At 35.1% G+C, this 21,655-nt stretch overlaps 1 protein-coding gene across 1 annotated transcript in view; it reads right to left on the bottom strand.

Annotated features, from left to right (window-relative positions):
- The window catches only part of WDR41 (WD repeat domain 41), a 42,124-nt gene that overhangs the window by 9,139 nt on the left and 11,330 nt on the right, over positions 1–21,655 (bottom strand). Inside the window, exons 4-9 of the mRNA XM_019728162.2 lie at positions 20,608–20,739; positions 18,265–18,327; positions 13,525–13,636; positions 11,509–11,571; positions 7,201–7,311; positions 1,358–1,542 (exon numbers count right to left, since the gene is read on the bottom strand). Of these exons, the coding sequence (XP_019583721.1) occupies positions 1,358–1,542; positions 7,201–7,311; positions 11,509–11,571; positions 13,525–13,636; positions 18,265–18,327; positions 20,608–20,739 (666 nt within the window). The remainder of the gene's footprint in view (positions 1–1,357; positions 1,543–7,200; positions 7,312–11,508; positions 11,572–13,524; positions 13,637–18,264; positions 18,328–20,607; positions 20,740–21,655) is intronic.

The following is a 21,655-nucleotide window of genomic DNA, read 5'->3' as shown; positions in this document are numbered from 1 at the left end:
CAAGGGCATTAAGGAAAACAGGCCAACTTGCTAAAATCTGTAGAGCCCTAGGGGTAGCATTCAATACAAAGAAACCCCAGAAACTACTTCTACAGACCAAGAAGTCTATGCAGAGTTTAAGTGACTTATCCAAGATCACAAAGAAAATGAAAAACACACCTAGAGAATTCATGAGCTTTTGGCAGCATTTACTCAAGAGTCACTTTATCCATCACCTGTTACCAATAATTAACGGCCCTGGTGGAAAGAACTCCCTATAAAAGGAAGAAAATTGGGGAAAACTGAGTAATGCTTTATCAAGCATTCATAGCAGTTCATAAGTACTAAAAATTTTAAGATTAAAAATATAAAATGAAAAAAATTTTAAACACTAATTTTTACAAAAAGGAGAAAAAATTTTTAAAGTTTTTTGAAAATTTTTAAAAAGTGAGAAAAGAGTACATATAATTTTTAGGGCTACAATTCTTAGAAATCTACTTTCCATCTTTTCTGAAACGCTGTTGTTTTTATCATATATAATTTTTTTCAAAATAAAGTTGGGATATAAAGAAACTTAAATCTTTGGGTATATTAGTGTTCTTTATCCTATTAGCCTATCGTTTTGTTTTTAAAGACAAATGCAAAGAAAACAAAAAATGGACGATACTCTCGCCATCCAGAACATTATTTTTGGAATGTTTAAATAAAAATATGACATGCATATGATTAGAACATTTAAACAGTAAAGAAAGGCATGAAATAAAAGCCTCCTCTAACCCCTTTCCTCAAAGGTTACCTTGAACATGAGCCCTAAAGCTACAAGAAGAGATGGTAAGACCAGAGCCAGAATTCATTAACTATTGGTACTAATCTCACCACAAGAAAAGATGTAAAGTGCTTCAAGGGCATCACCGCCCAGGCCTAAAGGATTGAAATCAGTAATTCTCACACAATCACCTTGCCCGAGAATGCTAGTGAACTAGAAACACATTCCTGAAATGTTTAATTTCCTTTACCTCTCTAGGAAAAGCACCAGAATCTTCAAAATGATTCTTTCCCAAAGTATTTCTTCAAACAATGTAAAGCATTGTCTTCCAATCCTATGGGATTATTTAATCCAACCCAAAATTTCAGTAAGAGTTTTTCAATCTGTGGCAATTTAGTAACTTCTATGCCTCAAGGATAGCAGCTAAGATTAAAAGCTTTTTTTTAATGCAACTGGTACAATCTTTGGAAAATACCATATTTTACAGCACAGCCTGAACATTGGGAACAATATCTTTCCATATCCATCATGAGATTAAATTTTTAAAATTAGAAACTGGGTTTATTTTAAAAGGCAAGTTTATAGATACTCAATTTTTTTTTTTTTTTTTACCTCTTCATCCCACGTAAAATGATGAATAGAAATGTCATTTGGTTTTCGACAGAGTTTTATTTCTTGTTGAGCGTCCAGCTGTGGAGATGGGTCCCAGAAGTTGCGTTCACAGGCCTGCACGGTCCAGTCCATGACATCCCAGACGATCAGCTCGCCAACGTGGGAGCCAGTTACAAAACTCCAATCTAGGCAGAGTTCATATAGGTCTTACTATTGATCATTTTACCCAGGCTAAAGTAAAAAGGAATGGACTGCCCAGTAGTCATGCTCTATAAAACCACAATAATTAGAACAGTGAGGCACCTAAATGAGCCAAATAGAAAGATTAATAGAACAGAAAGAGCAGAAATTGACTCAAGTTGACTTACTTAGTATATGATGATGACTGCATTTCAATTAGTGAACAAAGAAATACCTCATGCTGGGATATTTGGTTAAGTGTTTGGGGAATACAAGAACCTTGCCTTGGGTCAGACAGTTTAGAAAACCGACACTTCAGTGTGTCTCCTTGACTCTCACCCTGCTACCACACTCACAACGCTTCTGACACCAGATGTAGGGGCGGTTTTCCCACACCAAGCAATTCTGTGACACCAGCTAAGTGACCTACAATTTAACTCAATTCTCATACTATCTACCTGGAGACAGCATCAGATGCCACAGTTTAAGGGTTCTGTCCCGCAAGACTCCCTCTCCCCTCACTTTAGATGACAACAGCAAGTCCAGGTTGTTACTTGTACTTCTGACCGATCAGCTAGAAATCAGAGGTTTTTACACCCCCTCCCTGGGTTCAGTGCATTTCCTGGAGCAGCTCGCTGAACTGAGGGAAACAGCTTACTTAATGGTTACCAGTTTATTAAAAAAGAATGTGGTATACGGGATGCAGGTGAACATCCAGATGGAGAAGATACACATGGCAAGGTATGTGGGAAGGGTTGTGGAGCTTTCATGCCATCTCCAAGCACTTCCACATGTTCCCCAACCTGGAAGCTCTCGGAATCCCATACTGTTGGGATTTTTTTGGAGCCTTCATCACGTAGACATGATCAATTATTAACACCATTTCCAGCCCCTTTTCCATCTCTGGAGAATGGGGATTAGGGCTGAAAATTCCAAGCTTCTAATCATAGCTTGGTATTTCTGGAGAACAGCCCCGACCCAGGAACCTACCAAGAGTGGCCTCATTGGAACAAAAGACACTGCTATTATTGAAAATTCCAAGGTATTTAGTACCCTGTGTCAGGAAGTATCACACCAAACATTAGAACAAAAGATGCTCCTGTGCTGTTACCACTTAGGAAATTACAAGAGTTTTAGGCACTCTGTGCCAGCAACTAGGGAGAGAGATATATAGCTATAGATAGAGATACCAGATACTATATAGATAGAAAAAATGTATACACGTGACTTGTATTCATCTTTTGTTATCAGTATATGTTAAGTATTACAATTTTAATACAGGTTTTTCCTTTCTTAAAATGTGTACACATTTTTTGGCACCACTGGTATATATATTTTCTGTTACTTTATTCAAATAAGTTTCAAAAAGATTAAAACATTAAAGATACTTAAAGGATTGAAGAAAATAAAAGGTGAATACTTTTTTATGAATATAAGTACTAAAACGCTCTAAAGGAGGCCAGGTGGGAATTGGGGAAATCTCAGAAAATACCTGCTTAGTGAAAAAAGTCAGACATTTAAATGGCAAAAAGATGGAAAAAATTTGCAACTTAGATGTCAAAATAGGTTTATTATGCTTGATACATAAGGAGTTCTTGGAAATCACTAAGAACAAGATAAATACTCCAGCAGAAAAAATGGGCAAAAAATCTGAACAGACAAAATAAGAAATACAAATGGTGAGTAAACATGTGAAAAGATGTGCAACTCCCTCAATAATCAAAGAAATCTAAAAGCAATGAGATACTACTTATTGATTTGAAATTGGGGAAGATTATAAAAAAGGAAAATACCCAAATGCTGGCAAAAAGCATAGGGAATTAGCACACTCAGGTACTACGAATGTCCTAGTACAAATTGATATAATCCCTTCAAATTTGGTAATCTGCATCAAAACCTTTAAAAAAAAAATGCAAATCCACTGACTCAACAATTCTACCTCTAGGAATTTATTATCCCAAGGAAAGTATACATCAAAGACATACAAGGTTGTTATACATAACATTAAAAATCTGAAGACAACCTAAACATATAATTGGGGATTGAATAAATAAATAAGACATCCACAAAATGGAATAGTAATGCTGTTATTGAAAATTAAGTTGTAAAAGTATGTTAATATTGATGTGGAAATATATTCACAACATACTGTTACAAAACAGCAAACCATATGTATACACATATGCACAAATACATATGCCCAGAAAAACATCTAGAAGGATATGGGCCAGTGCTTAACGCTATATAGTTGAACAATTTTAATTTTTACATTTTTTATGTTTCTCACTATTTTCTCATTTTCCTATTCTGTATTTCTTGCACAATAACAAGTTTTTAAATCCTTTCAAGAAAATGAAATTAGTGGGCCAACTAAGACACCTTTCAAATTATATATTTAACAGAAAATATACAACTGCTTAGACTAAAAATTATCTTAAATAAATGTAATCTATTTTAATTTTTGCTATTTAGAATAAGGTAGAATAGAACAATGTAGCATGAGTCTAGAAAGCCAAGTTCTGATTTTGGCTCTGACTGCTACTCGCCATGTAGTCTCTAGAAAGTCATATAACTCTTCTTTAATTTGGATTTCTCAAGTTCTAAATGAGAATGATTGTACAAACCAAATAAAATAATAAGTGTTTAGACATTTTAAAAAGACATCAAATATTATCTTTGAGTCCCTCGTATTATTTTGAGCCACTAGTATTATTCCATATTAATGGTATTAAAACATCCAGTTACTTGTAATTTAAGAATACATAGATGAGTAATTATGATTTAATTATTCCATTTATCAAATAAACCAGCAAGACAGAAATTTGTAATCATTAGATGAATAATCACTTAGAAATAAAGAATTATCAGCAATCATACATGTAAATATTATTTTGTCTCAGTTCCAAGTCCAATGCCTATTGTTTATTAACAGACCACAGAATTTGCTTTTTAAGAAATAAGTTCATTTCTTATCTGTAGAGAGAAACAAGCTTCTAATTTTAATGGTTGGAAAGTTAAGGGAGTACCGTGTTTCCCTGAAAATAAGACCTTGCTGGACAATCAGCTCTAATGCGTCTTTTGGAGCAAAAATTCATATAAGACCCGGTATTATATTATATTATATTATATTTATTAGATAAGACCTGGTCTTATATTATAGTAAAATAAGACCGGGTCTTATATCAATTTTCGTTCCAAAAGACACATTAGAACTGACTGCCCAGCTAGGTCTTATCTTCGGGAAAACATGGTACTAGTTTTTTCATAAAATTCTTTTCCATCCCTTTTCTTCCTCTTTCCAATTACACTCAAACTACAAAAGAACTAGAGAAATTACGGAGTGGGGATTCTTCTTGACTCCAACTTTGCATCTGTCACCATAACCAAATTAATGTACCTACTGAGACCACACAGCTGCCAGCTCTGACTTAATCCCCCAAGTGTCTGTGACTCATCTGTGCAACAGAAACAAAGTATTTGGTGCTCAGTTGGAATTTTTCACTAGAAACAAAATTACTGGCATTCACCTAAGTCAGTGCAGTTTATCCTATATAAATTATTTATATTCCAAAACAGGTCATTCAAAATGTCTCACACCAAACAAACTCAATGATGTATTATATTGGATGGACTTTCATCCTAGGTAAGCATCAAAAGTCACTTAGTATGAAAATCTCACCTGGCATCTGCCTAGACCCATCCCTCACAATTACTAATACTTTGTGATTACCATACCATACTGTCAGCACAAAACAGGAAAAGGAATAAAATAAAGAAGAAGCACCCAGAGCCTTTTGCCAAAAGAGATAAGCAAGGTTATCTTGTATGTCTGTATTAGAAAACCTTCTGCCCAGGCATTCAGATCTCTTTGGCAAACCTACTATTGATTGCCCACCATTGATGGGAGTTCTGTCTACAATTCCAAGGTTGCCCTAGGGTCACCTCACTGAAAATCCACTTTCCCATGAGTTACAAATCCAGTAACTAGCCACATTTTGTCACTGGAATTGATGGGACAAAGAAGGAGGGCTGAGAACTGTGCGATATAATCATTTCATGCGCCAATATCTGCATCAAGGCAGAGAGGCCTATGTACAAACCAGACTGTCACAGTATCATTTTCAAATTCTACCAGACTACCTGTCCGTATATGATTCCTACATATCCTTTTGGCTTATTTAGTACCTGCAGTGTAATTTCATAGTCATGGTGTTTATAAAGTGAAAAGCACTAGGGCCTTTTTTTAGTTTTCACTAATTTTTTTTGCTTTAGCTTTCCATTTTCCGTCCCTTAAGAAGTTGGCAGAGAAATACCCAAAGAAACCTTTCTTGGTGAAACTGTTCTAAGCGTCTCTACGTGTCACACAGGGAAAGAAGCCATGAAGCTAAGGCTACCTCAGTAACATCCCACCACCTGTATGAAGGAACCATGCGGGTCAATGGCACCACGGCTTCCCAGCTGAAACAGGACAGCTGGGCGTGACCAGTGTAATGGACCAGAACACAGTGCGCTTTCTCAGCCGCTCCGGGTCCTTGGAGCTTATGGCTCAGTGTCAGTCTCCCAATCAGAACCTGCCTTTTGTTCTGCCATCCATGGGTAGAGGAAAAAGAGCCCCCAGAAAAAAATAAAGGGGTGCTCCCAACATTGTTACTTCTATCTCCATAGACACTTCTAATCCTGAGAAAGACTGCAGCTGGGCTGGACAAGAAGTTGGCTATTAGGGAGGAGGATTTGGGAACTGGGAGGGACATTCTCACTGATGTACCTAATGATGGCATACAAGTGACTGAAAGGCATACAAACGACTCTATGCCCTTTTCTCCCTTTGCCTCCTGTCTAAGAGCCAACCCAGGTCTCAGATCAGGGGTCCAGTCCAGTCCTCCCACTACCTCATATTCAAAGCATCCTTACAGGACCCTCTTACAGTCCAACTGAAGCCACCAGGAATCCTCTCATCTGACCTCGGAACACAGATCACCCAGAAGAGCTCTGATGACAGAAGATGTCACTTTATTTGAAAGTGAACTAGCTAAATCTCAGGATTTGTGGTGTGGGATCCTATCCTGTCATCTGGTGTCAGATTTAGCTCACAGGAGACACGAATTAAACTCATTATGAAGCCAAGTAGGATTTCTGGGAAGTCAAAACTCACAGCCAGGAGGAAGGGCAGATATGACCCATTTTTTTGTAGACCTTTACCTTTGTTTGGTGTTATTTTCTGAGTCTTCAATCATGAACACAGTTGGCTTGGATCCTGGTCATTCGACTGTAAGTGTGTAACTCGCTATATACTCATACTATCATACTGTGTGGTCTATAGAAGAGGAACCAGCCAGAACCATTTGCCAAAAATGCCACAGTGCACCTAAGCATTACTATTTACAGCCTATGACAGTGATCCCACAGAGCCTGAGATAACGCTGTTCTCTTCCATCGTCTCTTCTCTCTGCCCCACTCTTTTCTCTTTGTGCCTAAATTTTCTCCTACCAATCTATGAAACTGGCTTGAACCTCACAGTATAACTGCCAATCCCTACTAATCTAAGCTTTATTTTAACAATGACAATTCTAGAAATCCTAGAACAAAACCAGATTGAAGTTCGTAACAGGCTGTTAACAACCACAAAATTTTTCACAATATAAACATGTACACAGTGAGCTTACCATTGATCTTAGCCAAGGAGAGAATATTATCCTGGTGCTCAAGGAGACGCTTAACCTCAAGAATATCCCATTCCAGTGAGTCTTCTGTGGGTGCTACCAACCTGAAAATAACTAAATGGAAAGACAGATATAGTTTTATTTAAATGGACAAAGAAGATAAAATTCTATCCCTGCTCAGAAAGCCAGCATTTCGTTAAGTTAGAAATGTCTAAAATATTGAAAACCCATCTCTAAGAGAGCCTTACTAATACTACTTTAAAATATTTATTTCAAATACTTGAAATGTTTCAAATGATCGACTAAAATCCCAAGTGAGTGTGTCCTTAGAACTCTGTTCCTTCATTAAAACGTCTAAGCCCCCCGCCACCCATGAAGTCTCACCTTTTCTAGGGCTCCAGCGCATGTCTGACTGTCCTGCCTCACTCGCTCCCTGGCCAGTGACTGACCACAACCTTGAACCATCTCCACCATCAGTTTTCTCTATTCATAGTCCCAGGTCAGTGAATATTGCTAAAAATAAGCTACAAATTTATGTTTAACTTCAAGTCAGTGAAGACTTCAGCAGCTGCTTTTATTTTTTTTTAAACTTTTCTTGATACCTAGGCTCATACCATTAAATTATAAATTCTCTGAACAGAATATGCCTTATAATTTTTGTGTGCCATACAGTTCTTTTGACTACAGTAGATGTTAAACATGTTGTTTACTCATTATCTGACTTTAATAAATAGCTTTAAACTAACATAAATCCTAACTTTAATCAATACAACAAACCCAAAAACAAATCAACAGAAGGGACTCTATCAACAAACATTTACTAAACATCTACTATGTTCCAAGAAATTAGATACAAATGTGAATAAGGCCCAGTCATTACCCGGAGACACTCACAGTCTAGAGTGGTAGTGAGACTTATAAACATGCTTATTATAGTTGATATATTAAGTATTATAATAAGCCCCTCGACCACGTGCTGTGGAGGCTCAGATTAGGGTGACTAATGCCTGAGAAATGGGAGGGTCTCAGAGATCATATCCTTTCCAAAGTGGTGGCTAATTACTAAAGTCTCTCTTCTTTCTCACATTCCTCTCTGGAAAATAGGTCATGCCACATTTCATTCTATGTCTCTGGACAATTTTTACCAACAGACAATATTTTAGCCCAGTTATTTAATCCTGATAGTCACTTACGTTCAAACTGGGGCTGTCAGAAGAATGGCTTTCAGTCAATACAAAGGGAACTCTTCCTGACACTTATCAAAGTTCTGTTGAATCTACATTGGTTGGAATACTACCAAAGGTCTTGAGATTGATTGTGCAATAAAAAGCAGCGTATTGTTTAGTCAAACTAACAGAAATAATACTGACAAGAAAGAAACCTACAAAATAGGTTTCTACAAAGAACTACCACCAAGTACTAAAGATAATGTGACACTATTCAATCAGCCCACAAATATGACCTCTACTAACAAGTATTCACAGGGTCACCTATGTAAGAACTTCAAGACAATAGAACAAATATGAATTAAATCAGAGAACAAAGCAGAAGCAATAATCAATTCTAAAAAAGAAAGTAAACAAAAAAGTCCTGGACTTCTGAACTAGAATGAGGTTTCACCGTGGACAGCCTAGCTTAGCTAGTAAGGCCTCAAAGTCACCGTAGCTCGTGCACACAGAAATTGTAATTCCTGTTGAAAGGAACCCACACATAGAAAAAGAGAAATTGGAATGCAACATGTAAAACCAAGGATGTGGGCACAAACTAGGTCATGGAAACAGACAACAAACTCCATTTACGCGAATGAAATTTATTTTTACATAAGGAAAAATGGTAATATATGTCTGTTTTATGATAAAACTAAGTAAAATGCAGAACTCCATTTTTAAGATTATGTATTTTTTATAAATTGTTTTCTGAATAAAACCAACGTTCATGTCTTCCTTTTTTCAATGAATTCACTAATTCATCCATTCAATAAAAATCTCTCATCTGTTGGCAGAAAGATGAATGAGAAAGTTCCAGTTGCCAAGGAGCTCACATTCTGAAGGGAGGAGCAAGGAGAGAACAAAAAGCAAACAGAAGTCTTGTTTTAAAGTAGTAAGTGAAATGATAGATGCAGTACTATGAGAACATAGTGGAAAGCCTTCTGGGAGGGGAGGTATTAGGTAAGCAAGCCTCCGTTCTCAAAAAAAGAGATGCTGGAGCTGAGCTCTTAAAAAGTAGGAATCAGGGCCATCCAAGAGGACAATGAGTAGGATGGCAAGCCTGACACAGAGTGACAGCAGGACTCAAGCACGAAGATGAGAAACACCCAGCGAGCGGAATCCCAGGCAATTCAGTATCGACAGTAAGTGATCCAGGACTCAAAGGAGGCAGGAGGAAGATGATGGAGGGCCTGATGTGATTATGCTGAAAAGTCTGGGCTGGTGGTGAGCTTACACTGGTCCTCTAGGGCAAAGATTTCATTCCTCTGAGGCAAAAATGAGAAAACATAAGGAACACATAAAAGTAAATATATTCAATTTAAAGTCCTATTCTTTTTTTTTTTTTTGAGATCACAATCTTCATGCTTTGTTGTTAAAAAAGTAATTTTTACAAAATGAGGAAGGCAAACGATAGCTTGTTTGATTTTTTTTGTTTTTGTTTTTTATCAGTGTTACTAAACAAAATAAAAATGTGGCAACTCTATGTTGATCTTCCAAAACTTGAAGTTTTGTACTGAAGTCAGATTTTTTGAGAGTCTACAAACGACTGCTGTAGGTAACAGGAAGCCACTGGAGCTTTTAAGCAGGGGAGTAGCCTGCATTTTAGATAGATCCCTCTAACATCTACTGAAGAATGTATCTGAGATGCACTAAAACTAAAGGACGGGGAGGCATTCGAGAGGCACTAAAGTAGAGGAAGGAAGATAAGTTAGGAGACTTACCGCAATATTCCAAGCAAGAAAGGAAATAAGAGCCTCAACAGTAGTGAGGTGGAAAGAAGTGGATCAAAATATTTAGAGCAGCAGTCCTCACAAGTATGGTCCTCAGACAAGCAACCTCAGCACTATGTGGAAACCAGTCAGAAATGCAGAGCTCAGGCCCCACTCCAGACCTGCTGAATTAGAAACTCGGAGGGTAAGGCCCAATAATTTGTGTTTTTAACAAGCCTTTCAGGTCATTCTAATACACTGAGTTAGAGTACAGCCAGAAAAACACAAAGTGATTCAGCAATAGAAGGCAGAGAAAAGCTAAGCTCAATGGAGAACATGGGAAAACTGAATTTCTGCAAGGAAGGAAAAAGAAAAAAATAAAGACAATTACAATATCTTTAGAAACTACTCTGTGAAAAGAAAGGATAAGCACAGGGTCTAGAAAATTACTTCTCAGACATGATGACACACAGAAAGGTCAGTTGAAGCAAGAAAGCTTCACCGCACAGCAGTGATGCCTGCAGACAGCCGTCAATACATACATGCTGAACAGTAAGCTCATGTCTCACTGGCATTTGCAAACATGCCAACTGACGGTCACAGCAAATCTCAGGGATGGTCCCCGGAAGTGTCACACGCCAAATGCCCTATGGGCTACATTAGGAAAATTCTTCAAGAAAAAAAAGCAGCTTTTAAGAAGCATGTGTACTCTATCAATTCTTGGCATCCAAACTTCACTCATAAGGCAGTGAGCACAAAAGGCTTTCTTTACTGTGGGCTCCCTGGCAGCAAATGAGTTAGCCAACAGTCAACAGCTACAAAAGTGGCCCTCAAATAGCACGTCCATACTCAATTAATACATGTACAAAATTCCTTTTGCTACGTCTCCCTCTGCTATCCCACTACTCTGAGGGAAATGGCATAAACTCCCCCCCCAAAAAATGGGCCCGTTCTGGCTTCCTGAGGCAAAGACTCCACAGTCCCTGCCTTAGTGAATTCCCAAAATAATCCTTCTCCAGCCCTCCCAACTCAAGTTTTTAGTTCCCAGAATATTGACAGTTGTTCCATGTGGTTAAAATTTTTGCTAAATAAGTATACAAGTACAAATCAGCAACAAAGAGGACTGTGGAATATAAATGGCTGTCTCTGGCATAAGAAAAGTGGGGTTACTTTGCCCCACTTGACTATGTTAGACCAAGTGTAGAACAAAAACTGACCCAACATCTTAAAAAGGTCTAAGTCTTCATATCACTTCAACAATCCCAGGAGACCAATACTGGGGCAGGGGCAGATGTCCCTTAAATAAAATACTAGTCTTTCCAAAATGTGTATACAAGTCTAGTGCAAAATTAAAAAAAAAAAAAGAAATAAAAGAGAAAAAGAGTCATACTCACTCAGTTCTTTGCCAACTGCTGCCACAACACAGTTCTTAGGTATTTCAATCAAAGCACTGATCCCTTCAAAAATATATAAAACAAAGGTCAAATTACTTTCCTCATGGATTACATCAAAAATAAAAACATTCTCAGTTTTATGTCAGTCATTTCCCATAAAGGGAACAGTAACAATAAAGCACACACAATTTGCTATATCACACTTCCTTGCTTGCTTACACATGGAAAATTACTTTGTGAAAAGTAGGTGAAAGACATTATTGATTTATTAAGGGTAGGGTATACTCTTTGAACATTTGTACTATTGTGGTGAACTTACTTACCAGGGATCCCTTAAGATAATCACCATCACCATTTACAAGATGGCTAGCTCAAATAAGACGTAAAACTGGCATTTTCCTCAATGCAAATTTTAAGAATCCTGAGTGTCCCTGGCAGTAAATGAGTTAGGCAACAGTCAACAGCTAAGAAACTGCCTTGAAATAGCATGTTTATAATCAATCAATACATTTACAAAATTATTTGAATTACTGGAATCAGATTCACTATTTCACCAGATTTCACCTATTTATTTAAATATAAAGTTCTGAGAATCTTTTTATAGCTGAATCATGAAATGATTTAAGGGTAACCATAACTTCTGTAACGTATGTTACAATTATTACTTTTGTCAGTAAGAGTGAAAGAATTGATATATTAGATTCAGAACCACATGTGTAGGCAAAACACCTGTTCATTAAAGTTAATTTTTCAATTATGAAATATGTGTTATGTATATACATATATATGTAATTTGTAACATATATGCAAATTTTGAAAATATTCTACTTGCTTGCTTTACCTTCCCATCCATCAAAGGATTAACACTTGTAATTTGGGGAGTAATTCTCTCCAAAATCTTCTCCCCACATAGGGTTGTTTTAACAGTATGTTTTGTATTTTCCCAAGTTCAAGGAGGAAGAGGAGACAGCAGAGGAGGAGAAAGGGGAGGAGTAGGCAGTTCAAGATAAAAAAGTGAAGGAGATAGGAGAGTCAAGAGGGTGCCAGGGGTATGGTGTAGAAAGAAGAGAATTCTAGATGCAGAAAATAGCTTGTTAAAAAATGTTTATCAAATTATTTGTGAAGTGAAAATAATGGAAACTCAATAATCCAGAAGTAGCAACTTATACACAGAACCACAGAACATATTATTGGAAAGGTTAAGGCTCTTTCCGTTGCATCAAACTAAGATTATCTTTGTTTATTTCCAAATACAGAATAACTGTCCCTAAAAACCCTGGTAGGCCATAAATCAAGCAAGGCTTATGAAAGGCGCGTCATGAGATAAAGGTTTAATAGCAAGCACTGCTAATTACCAGGCACCCTGTAATTTGGAAAACCCAAATCACGAAAACTCACTATCATTTAAATTTACTCATGTATATTTAAATATTTTTACTCTTAATATATTTTATTTTTTAAGATCCTTGGTATCAATGTAAGTCAAAACTGATTTTTTTTGTTGTGTTGTTAAAATGTTATTGTCAACGGAACTGAGAAAATAGAATTTTGTTAGCCAGTTTGCACATGAATGAACTTTTTCTTAAAGCCACTTGTAAAATAAGGTCATTAGGAATCTATTCAAAGTCCAATACCCCCAAAATAAAGAAAAAAAAGTTATTGCAAAGCCATAAAGGTCTGCTTCTAGGTATCAACATGCTCATCAAACTCAGTTTAGGAATATGGCCGAAGAGCATATTTGAAAAGATTTTTCTTGACCACTTTTGAGAAATTCTGTTAGAAGGGATAGAGAAGCCAAAAGGAGAAGGGGTGGGGGCTATCTTTTCCTTGCAATTTGTGATGGAAATATATTTTACATTTTACACAAACCTTAACCTGAAATAGAAAAATATGGCTACATTCAGAACTAAAAAGAAAAAATCCCCTCCCTTCGTTCATGAAAAGTCTCTTTGGAGATTCATTGCGTTTTTAGAGTCTGTAATGATGGTTCACAATTACCTTGATTTATTTTTTTACCTGTATCAGAAAGGTGACTAGTCTTACACAGGAGATCTAATTTTCGGTTCCACACACATATGTCATTCCCACCAGACAGCCAAACATCTAGTCTCTGAAGAACGGTTAAACACTGCAAAATTCATGTGAAATGTGTATTAGTTTAGAAATTCAAGCATCCATTAGTGGTTTTAAAATGTACACAAAGTCTCTGCCACCCTCCCCTTCAAGAGGTGAATTCTTCTCCCTTAAATGTGGGCTCTACTAAATGACTAGCTTCTAATCAATAGAACATGGCAGAAGGGATGGTGTGCGACTTATAAGATTAAGACATAAAAGACTTTCTCCTTCCTCTCCCTTGGATCACTAACTCTAGGGCAAATACACAAAAGCAGCTTTATGAGAAAAGATCCACAAGGAAGTGGGGCCTGTGGACAACCACCAGCACCGACGCGCCAAGCATGTGAGGCGCCTGGGAACCTCCAACCCCAGTCAAGCCTTCAGATGAGGGCAACATCATGAGAAACACTTAGCACCATCCAGCGAAGCTGCTCTCTGTTCTTACCACAAACACTGTGAGATAATATTGTTTTCAGCAACTAAGTTTTGAGGTAATTTGTTACTCAGAAACAGGTAAGATGCAAGCTTAAAATAAACTGTTATTTAGATAAAACGGAAAATATGACCTCTGTTTTTATGTATCTTCCCAATTAATATTTCCTAATTATTGACTCAAGAAAGTGTTTCTAGGTCTGTAGAACCCTTCAGAGTCCACACTTTAATAGTACCCTCCTCACCCATCGGCTCAAGTGAGTGTAAGGGCAAGAGCAAGAGACAAGAATAAAGAAAAGGAAAAAGTTCTGGTAGTCTTGCCTGGGCTGAGGGTGAGGTTGCTTTTAAAACTGCTGGAATAATAAGGGTTGAAAATAATCAAGCAGTTTATACTTCAAGAGGTCCTACCCTGTCTAATCTCTGAAATTTTAATATCAGAACTTTATTCCTTTTTATTACCAAATAATATTTCACTGTGTGGATATAGCATGCTTTGTCCTTTCAGCAACAGATGGGCATTTCGGTTATTTCCACTTCTGGGCTATGATGAATAATGCTGCTATGAGCATTCGTGCACATGTTTTTGTTTGGACGTACACTTTCATTTCTCCTGGGAATAAACAGAAGTCAAGAGTGCTGGGCCAAATGATAACTGTTCAACATTTTGATGAACTATCAAGTATTTTTCAAGGTGGGTGGACCACTGTACAATCCCACCAGCCATGTATGAGTATTCTAATGTCTCTACCTCCTTATCAACACTTATTATCTGACATTTAGATATTACCCATCTAGTGTATGTCAAACAATATGACATGATGGTTTTGACTTGCATTTTTCTAATGACTAATGATGTTGAGCTTCTTTTCATGTGCTTACTGGCCATTTGCATATCTTCTTTGGAGAAATGTCTTTCAAATTCTTCGTCTAATTTTAATTGGGTTGTCTTTTTATTGTTGAATGGTAAGAGTTCTTTATGTATTTCTTTATACTTTCAGGATACAAGTTCCTTACCAGATATATAATTTGCAAATATTTTCTCCCATTCTGTGGGTTGTCTTTTCACTTTCTTGATGGTGTCTTTTGAAGCATAAAAGCTTTTCATTTTTTGATGAAGTCCAATTTAGCATTTTTTTCTTCTATTGCTGTGTGTCTGTTGTCAGATCTAAGGTACCTAACCCAAGGTCACAAAGAATTTACTCCTGTATTTTTTCTAAGAGTTTTAGTTTCTGCTCTTACATTTTAGTCTTTGATCCATTTTGAAGTAATTTTTGGATATGGCATGAAGTAGGGATACAATTTCATTATTCTGTACGTGGATATCCAGTTGACCCAGCATTATTTGTTGAAGAGACCATTCTTTCTCTTATTGAATGGTCTTGGCACCCTTGTCAAAATCAATTGACCATATATGTAAGGTTTTATTTCTGGACTCTCAATCCTATTCCATTGAACTGTATGGCTATCTTAATGCCAGTACCACAATGCACTGATTACTATAGTTTTGTAGTAAATTTTGAAATTGGTAAGTTTGAGTCTTGCAACTTTTATTCTTTCTGCTCAAGACTGTCTTAGCTATTCTAGAGTCCTTTGCACTTCTATACGAATTTTAGAATCAGCTTGTCAATTTCTGCAAAACAACATCACCAACAACAAAAAGCCTGCTGGAATTTTGGTAGAGATTGTGTCCAATCTGTAGACTGGGTAGTGTTGCAATCTTAACCGTATTAAATCTGATCCATGAATAAGGGATGTCTTTCTATTTATTTAGATTTTCTTTAGTTTCTTTCAACAATGTTTTGTAGTTTGGGGCATACAAGTCACCTTTTTTAAAAATTTATTTCTAAGTACTTTATTCTTTTAGATGATTCTGTAAATGAAATGTTTTCTTAATTTCATTTTCATTGCTAGCGTACAGAAATACACTTAGTTTTTGTATACTGGTATGGTACCCTGAAACCTTGCTAAATCCACTTATTAGTTCTAATAGTTTTGTTAGGATTTAGGATTTTCTATATAGATCATGTTGCTTGTGAATAGAGATAGTTTTATTTCTCCCTGTCCAATATGGATGCCTTTTATTCTTTTTTATTGCCTAATTGCCCTGTGTCAGAACCTCTAGTACAATGTTGAATAGACATTCCAAGAGTAGACTTCCTTGTCTTGCTCCTGATCTCAGGGTGAAAGTATTCAGTCAGTCTTTCTCCATTAATACCATGTTAGCTGTGGGGTTTTCAGAGATGCCCTCTATTAGATTGAAGAAGTTCTCATCTATTTCTAGTCTATTGACGATGTTTATCATGAGAAGATGTTGGAGTCTGCCAAATGCTTTTCTGCATCTATTATCATGGTTTTTGTCCTTTATTCTAACTACAGTATATTACATTGCTTGATTATTCAAATGTTGAGCTAACCTCATATTCCTGGGATAAATCTCACTTAGTCATAAGTATATATCTTTTTAATATGTTTTTGGATTTGATTTGCTAGTACTTTGTTGAGGATACTATAGTGCTTTTGTTACCTAACATCTTATTAGCATTTTCAAAACTCTTTATGTATTCTTTTGAAATACTATTTTTAGGATAGATATCTACAATAATTTAACTATTTTCCTGTAAGTCATTTAGGATGCTGCCAATCATCCATTTATAAAATATATTTGTGATATACATTTCTGTTCATAAATCTCTGCCCAAGTTTTTTATTGTTTCCTGTAAAGAGTATTCTAGAAGTTGAATTTCTGGGTCAATTCATGTAATCATTTTCTTTTTTCCAGATTCATTCATAATGCCAAACTGCCTTCAGAAGATCACATTAATTTATACTCTTAACAGCAATACAAACACCAATTTCACCACCTCCTCGCTAATACCAACCTGCATAAAAACATTACTAGTTCAAAAAATAAAATAGTATTTCTTATATTTATTAGGAATCTGAATTTCTTTAATAAATTATTTGTTCAAGAACAATTGAACCACTGAACTAAAATGAGTGAAGTGCTATGTTTACCAATTTTTTATGTGAAATGAACATAGCAGGAGTAAATACAACTATCCAGCTGATTAAGATTACAGTAAAATCTCTTTAAAAAGTACTTTCACCATACTGGGATAAGACACTTTTTTATTGAATAGTTCACAAAACAGTTCACCAATGGAAATTTCCCCCATACACTAAATGTTTTCTCTTTCCTGTTCCTTCAATTCATGTATTTTCATTTGAAAATTAATGATGTCAGACAGAAAGCAAGAAGATATTATAAGTGATTTAAAAGGGGCATCTTTCAGATCAAATAAAGCATAGAGATTTGATCAAGTCAATACGTTAATGACTTTTTCAAAGACAATCTATTGTTAAATTAGATACAAGCAAATAGTAAACGGCATTTTCTTCCCCAGAAACTTTAATAAATTGATAATTAGAACAGCACAGTAGCATGCGATGGCTACCAGAGATGCTGCCTTTGGGGGAAAAAAATTAAATACCTTGATTATTGGCACACAGCAATTCTTTTTACATTTTTTTAAAAAGTTTTATCTCTTAATATTAGAGATCAGTTATCTTTAAAGCAAATGAGGAAACATTACCTCATTTTACTGGTTTCTTTCCCCAAACTTGCTGACATTATTGAAAAACAGTAGCACTTTCTGAGAATATTTAAGGTAATTTCTTCTGTAGGAATCAAAGTAACCAAGTTTTATCCAAGTTTGTTTCCCCAACATTTAACAGAGTTCCTCTCATGTACTAAGCCCCAATTAATATTTATAAAATGAATGAACCTAACAGCAGCAACCAATTAATGATGTATGATTTTGTTTTGGAATTAACTGATATGTCTTGTCTTTATGATGTTATAGAAGTCAGAGGTTGAGCGACAAATAACTCCACATTTTTATTTCGAAGAATAAAGAAACATTCTGCAAGTAATATCTCTTTCTAGAATTACCTACTAAAAACATACTAGGTACTACCTTTTTCCTTATCTTGCTATAGAGATTTGCCCCCTGCTCTAATTTCATATTGAAACATTTTAGCATTTAATATATATGCTCCCAAAAATCTTATCTTAGAAGAAGCAAATAACTATTAGGTATGTTTGGAAGAAACAATTTTTAAAACCTACACAAGTAATTTCATCTAACTTACTAAACAATATTTTCTGAGACAAAAAGATTACCATAAAATATCTGCATAAGATTTTACCTTTACAGTAGACTGGAAGCATGATACTTTCTGAACCTGTCTGCCAGTATCACAATTCCATACCTAAATTTTTGTTAAGAAATAATTTCTAAACAGTATTTTTAAATCTTAATTATAACTTTTCTAATAATTAAGTCATAAATACTACACATTTAGGTGGAAAATAAAGCATAAAAGTTAGCATTTATATTACTACAAAAATTAATTCATATAGCGAGTTATCAACTTGTCACAGTAGGCTTACAATCTAAAATAAGTTTGAAGAAAATTTCACTATTAAACTATTTGAAAATGCCAACAGAATGGATGATCTGAAAACTGAATCTTCACAGGCGTTAAAAATCATGACTATTTAAATTTTAAGGTTTATTCTCCAAAATAATCCATCATAATCCAATAAGTATTTAACATAAAGTATTTATACTAAAAACTATTGCATCCATGAATTTTTACCGAAAGCTCTCTCAATGTGTATGGCATAATTTACTACTGTTATCCTGATTCAAAAAGACAGGAACAGTGTATTCCTATTACCCGCATACATATTTAAAATAATTAGAGGACCTCTCAAAGTTAGTTTGACTTAAGGGGTATAATGATTTTCAAATTTTTCACACCATTTCCTATGGTAAGATATATATTTTGGCATGTCTGAGAACACATTTATATAATAAATATATATATAATATATATAAATACATACGTATATATGAACTTTTAAGACTATCACTTGACAAAAATTTAAAAATCTATCCTCAGCATTTAATTAATGAAGTTAGTTAATAGTGAAGGCCCAAGCAGAGTAAATTTAGAATTTATCTGAGTAAAAGGAACTGCCAACAATGCAGCCTAGAATTATTTTTAACAAGAAAAGTCATTCAGCAAAGGAAATGATTCTATACTACCATTTACAGGTGAAGTTTATACTGATAGTGTCCCAACTACTCATCTCTGTACTGTAATAATAATTTTAATAATTTCCTCTAAATATTATTGTAGTACCTTAGGAATGGTCTAATAAAAAAAACATTTTGAATTCTACTTTTGCAGAGATTATACTGATACTGAAAAAAAAAAAAGAAAAACAGCTTTAGTTCATGAAATATTTGCCTCAATAGAGCAGTAGTAATAAAGCTACTCTGACAAACGTATGAATGAACTTTATGCCCTTTTTTATGTAATATTATAATCACCACAAAATATAGTTTGTCCCTATTTTAATCTTTCCTTGAAATGTTTTCACCAACTGGAAACCTGTTTAGAAATCATTGCAACTGATAAGCTCATTCCACGTGTGTCATAAAGTATGTCTTGGTTCTATAGAAGACCGAGAAACACTGACTTCTTTGTGCTTACTCTGAAACTTATTTCACTGATGCTGGAAGCTATTTAAACCAATTTCTCAAATAAGCATAGACTTTTTAAAGCTAATATATGATATCTTTTATACAAATAATGAAAGATTATAGTTATACATAGCATTTGGCTATGGCCTTCACAAATCCAATTACTCTCACAAATATTAAAGGGCTGAATTTGTTCAAGTAACATATTTTATGAAGACAGTACTATATAATGGTTCAGAACTCTGACTCTGCAGTCAGACTGCTTGCCTTCTGCCCTACACTGGCTGTGTGACCTTGGACAAGTTACTTAACCTCTCTTTGCTTTTGTTATCAGTAAACAGAATACTAAAAACACTTATTGTTAAGGATTAAATGGATTAATATATGTAAAACCACTGCCTGGCACACATAATCACTTTATAAAATTTTACTAATGCTGTTACATCTTAAATGTTTACCAAAAAGTATGTGGGAAAGAAAGGCAGTAATTTACTTTTTTAAAATTGTTTTTAAATACTAAATATTAAACACTAAGCAGATGGAAATTCACTTTTCTGTCAGACTGGGATGCTCAAAAGGTTTCTATGGGTTGGGGCCATTAAGTTTCTTTTGCTGTACAACAAGCAGAGGAAAAAATGTGAATTATTCTCCAGCCCAACTCATCTTTACTTCCCTAAACAGAAAAGCAAACTGAGATAAGTATTTTTAAGCCCACTTTCTCCATTTCCTCCATTATATATAACCTAATATATTAGTAACTTTGGAAAGAATAGCTTTAGTCATGGGGTTTCCATCAATAATCAGCCTTAACATACTATTTCCAGTCTAATACTTTTCAGATGCCTAATACTTTTGAGAAGTCTTAAGAAGGCTAGAACAAATCATTTCTGCTAAAACAGGAATGTACAGACAGGCCTCAAGAGGCTAATGACTACTAATGTATTTACCGGTCCCTTGGGTCACTATAGCTATTTCACTCTTTCAGATTTAAGGATATAATAACTGTTCTATCAGCAGAGGCTGTCAAGATCAGTTGATTTTTTTCTTCACAAGCTTCCAAGGAAGGAAATGTAGTAATAGCTGTTATCTTTTGAGTGTGTCCATTGAGTTCCAAAAGTTTTTCTCCTGTCTGAAATACCAATAAAAATGTTAATAGGTTCATATTTCACAACTTAAATCATCTTAGTTGACAACATTAAGAAGAATCACCATGTAGAAAATACATATATTCTATTTGAAATTACTTAGACCTTATCATTTAACTTTAAGTAATCAAATATTAGATTGGTACAAAAGTAATTGCGGTTTAAAGGGTTAAAAATAAAGGTGAAAACCGCAATTACTTTTGCACCAACCTAACAGAATCTAAACAGGTGCTGAAAGAGTACCATAAACAATTTTAATTATTTCCTAATAGAAAATCCTATTTTAGCATATTTTATAGAAAATTTAAAGGAATATTTTTTCCGTATGATTTTAAGAATTTGATAAAATAAGCACACACAAAAATCAGTAATTTAATCTGCAGAAAAAAAAAGAAAGTCCTCAGTATCTAAGTATCTGTTATCTAAGTCTCCACAGTTATGAAGTTGTGGAAGGAAAAAAGTCAGAATAACAACAAACAAACAAAAATATGTACATACAGCCAATAACGCAGCAACCACTCATCAAGCCTCCACAACATGTCTCTCTAACAGCAACAGCTATCTATCCCCAACCACCCATCCTTCTGTCTCTCAAGGATTTCCGTAGTAAACATTCAAAAATACAATGTAAATATAACAAATTGCAAATTTTTCAAGGCTGCAGGATTTCATGAATGTGGGGAACATAATATTAAAGAACTGCTTTAACCACAGGCAAAGCCACTAAAAAATGAGGATCTAATGGAGTCAGACAGATTAACAAGAGAAGATAAATACTTCAAAAGAGAACAATTTGAGTATCAAAGAATCAAGAAGAGAAGCCCCCAGAGAAATTTGGTGAAGCTTTAAATATTTTGAAAAAATAAGCTTTTTATTATATTACTATTGAAATCAAACATG

Source organism: Rhinolophus sinicus, linkage group LG03, assembly GCF_036562045.2.
Source record: "Rhinolophus sinicus isolate RSC01 linkage group LG03, ASM3656204v1, whole genome shotgun sequence".
NCBI classification, from domain to species: Eukaryota; Metazoa; Chordata; class Mammalia; order Chiroptera; family Rhinolophidae; genus Rhinolophus; species Rhinolophus sinicus.
This window is presented reverse-complemented; position numbering and strand designations above follow the sequence as displayed.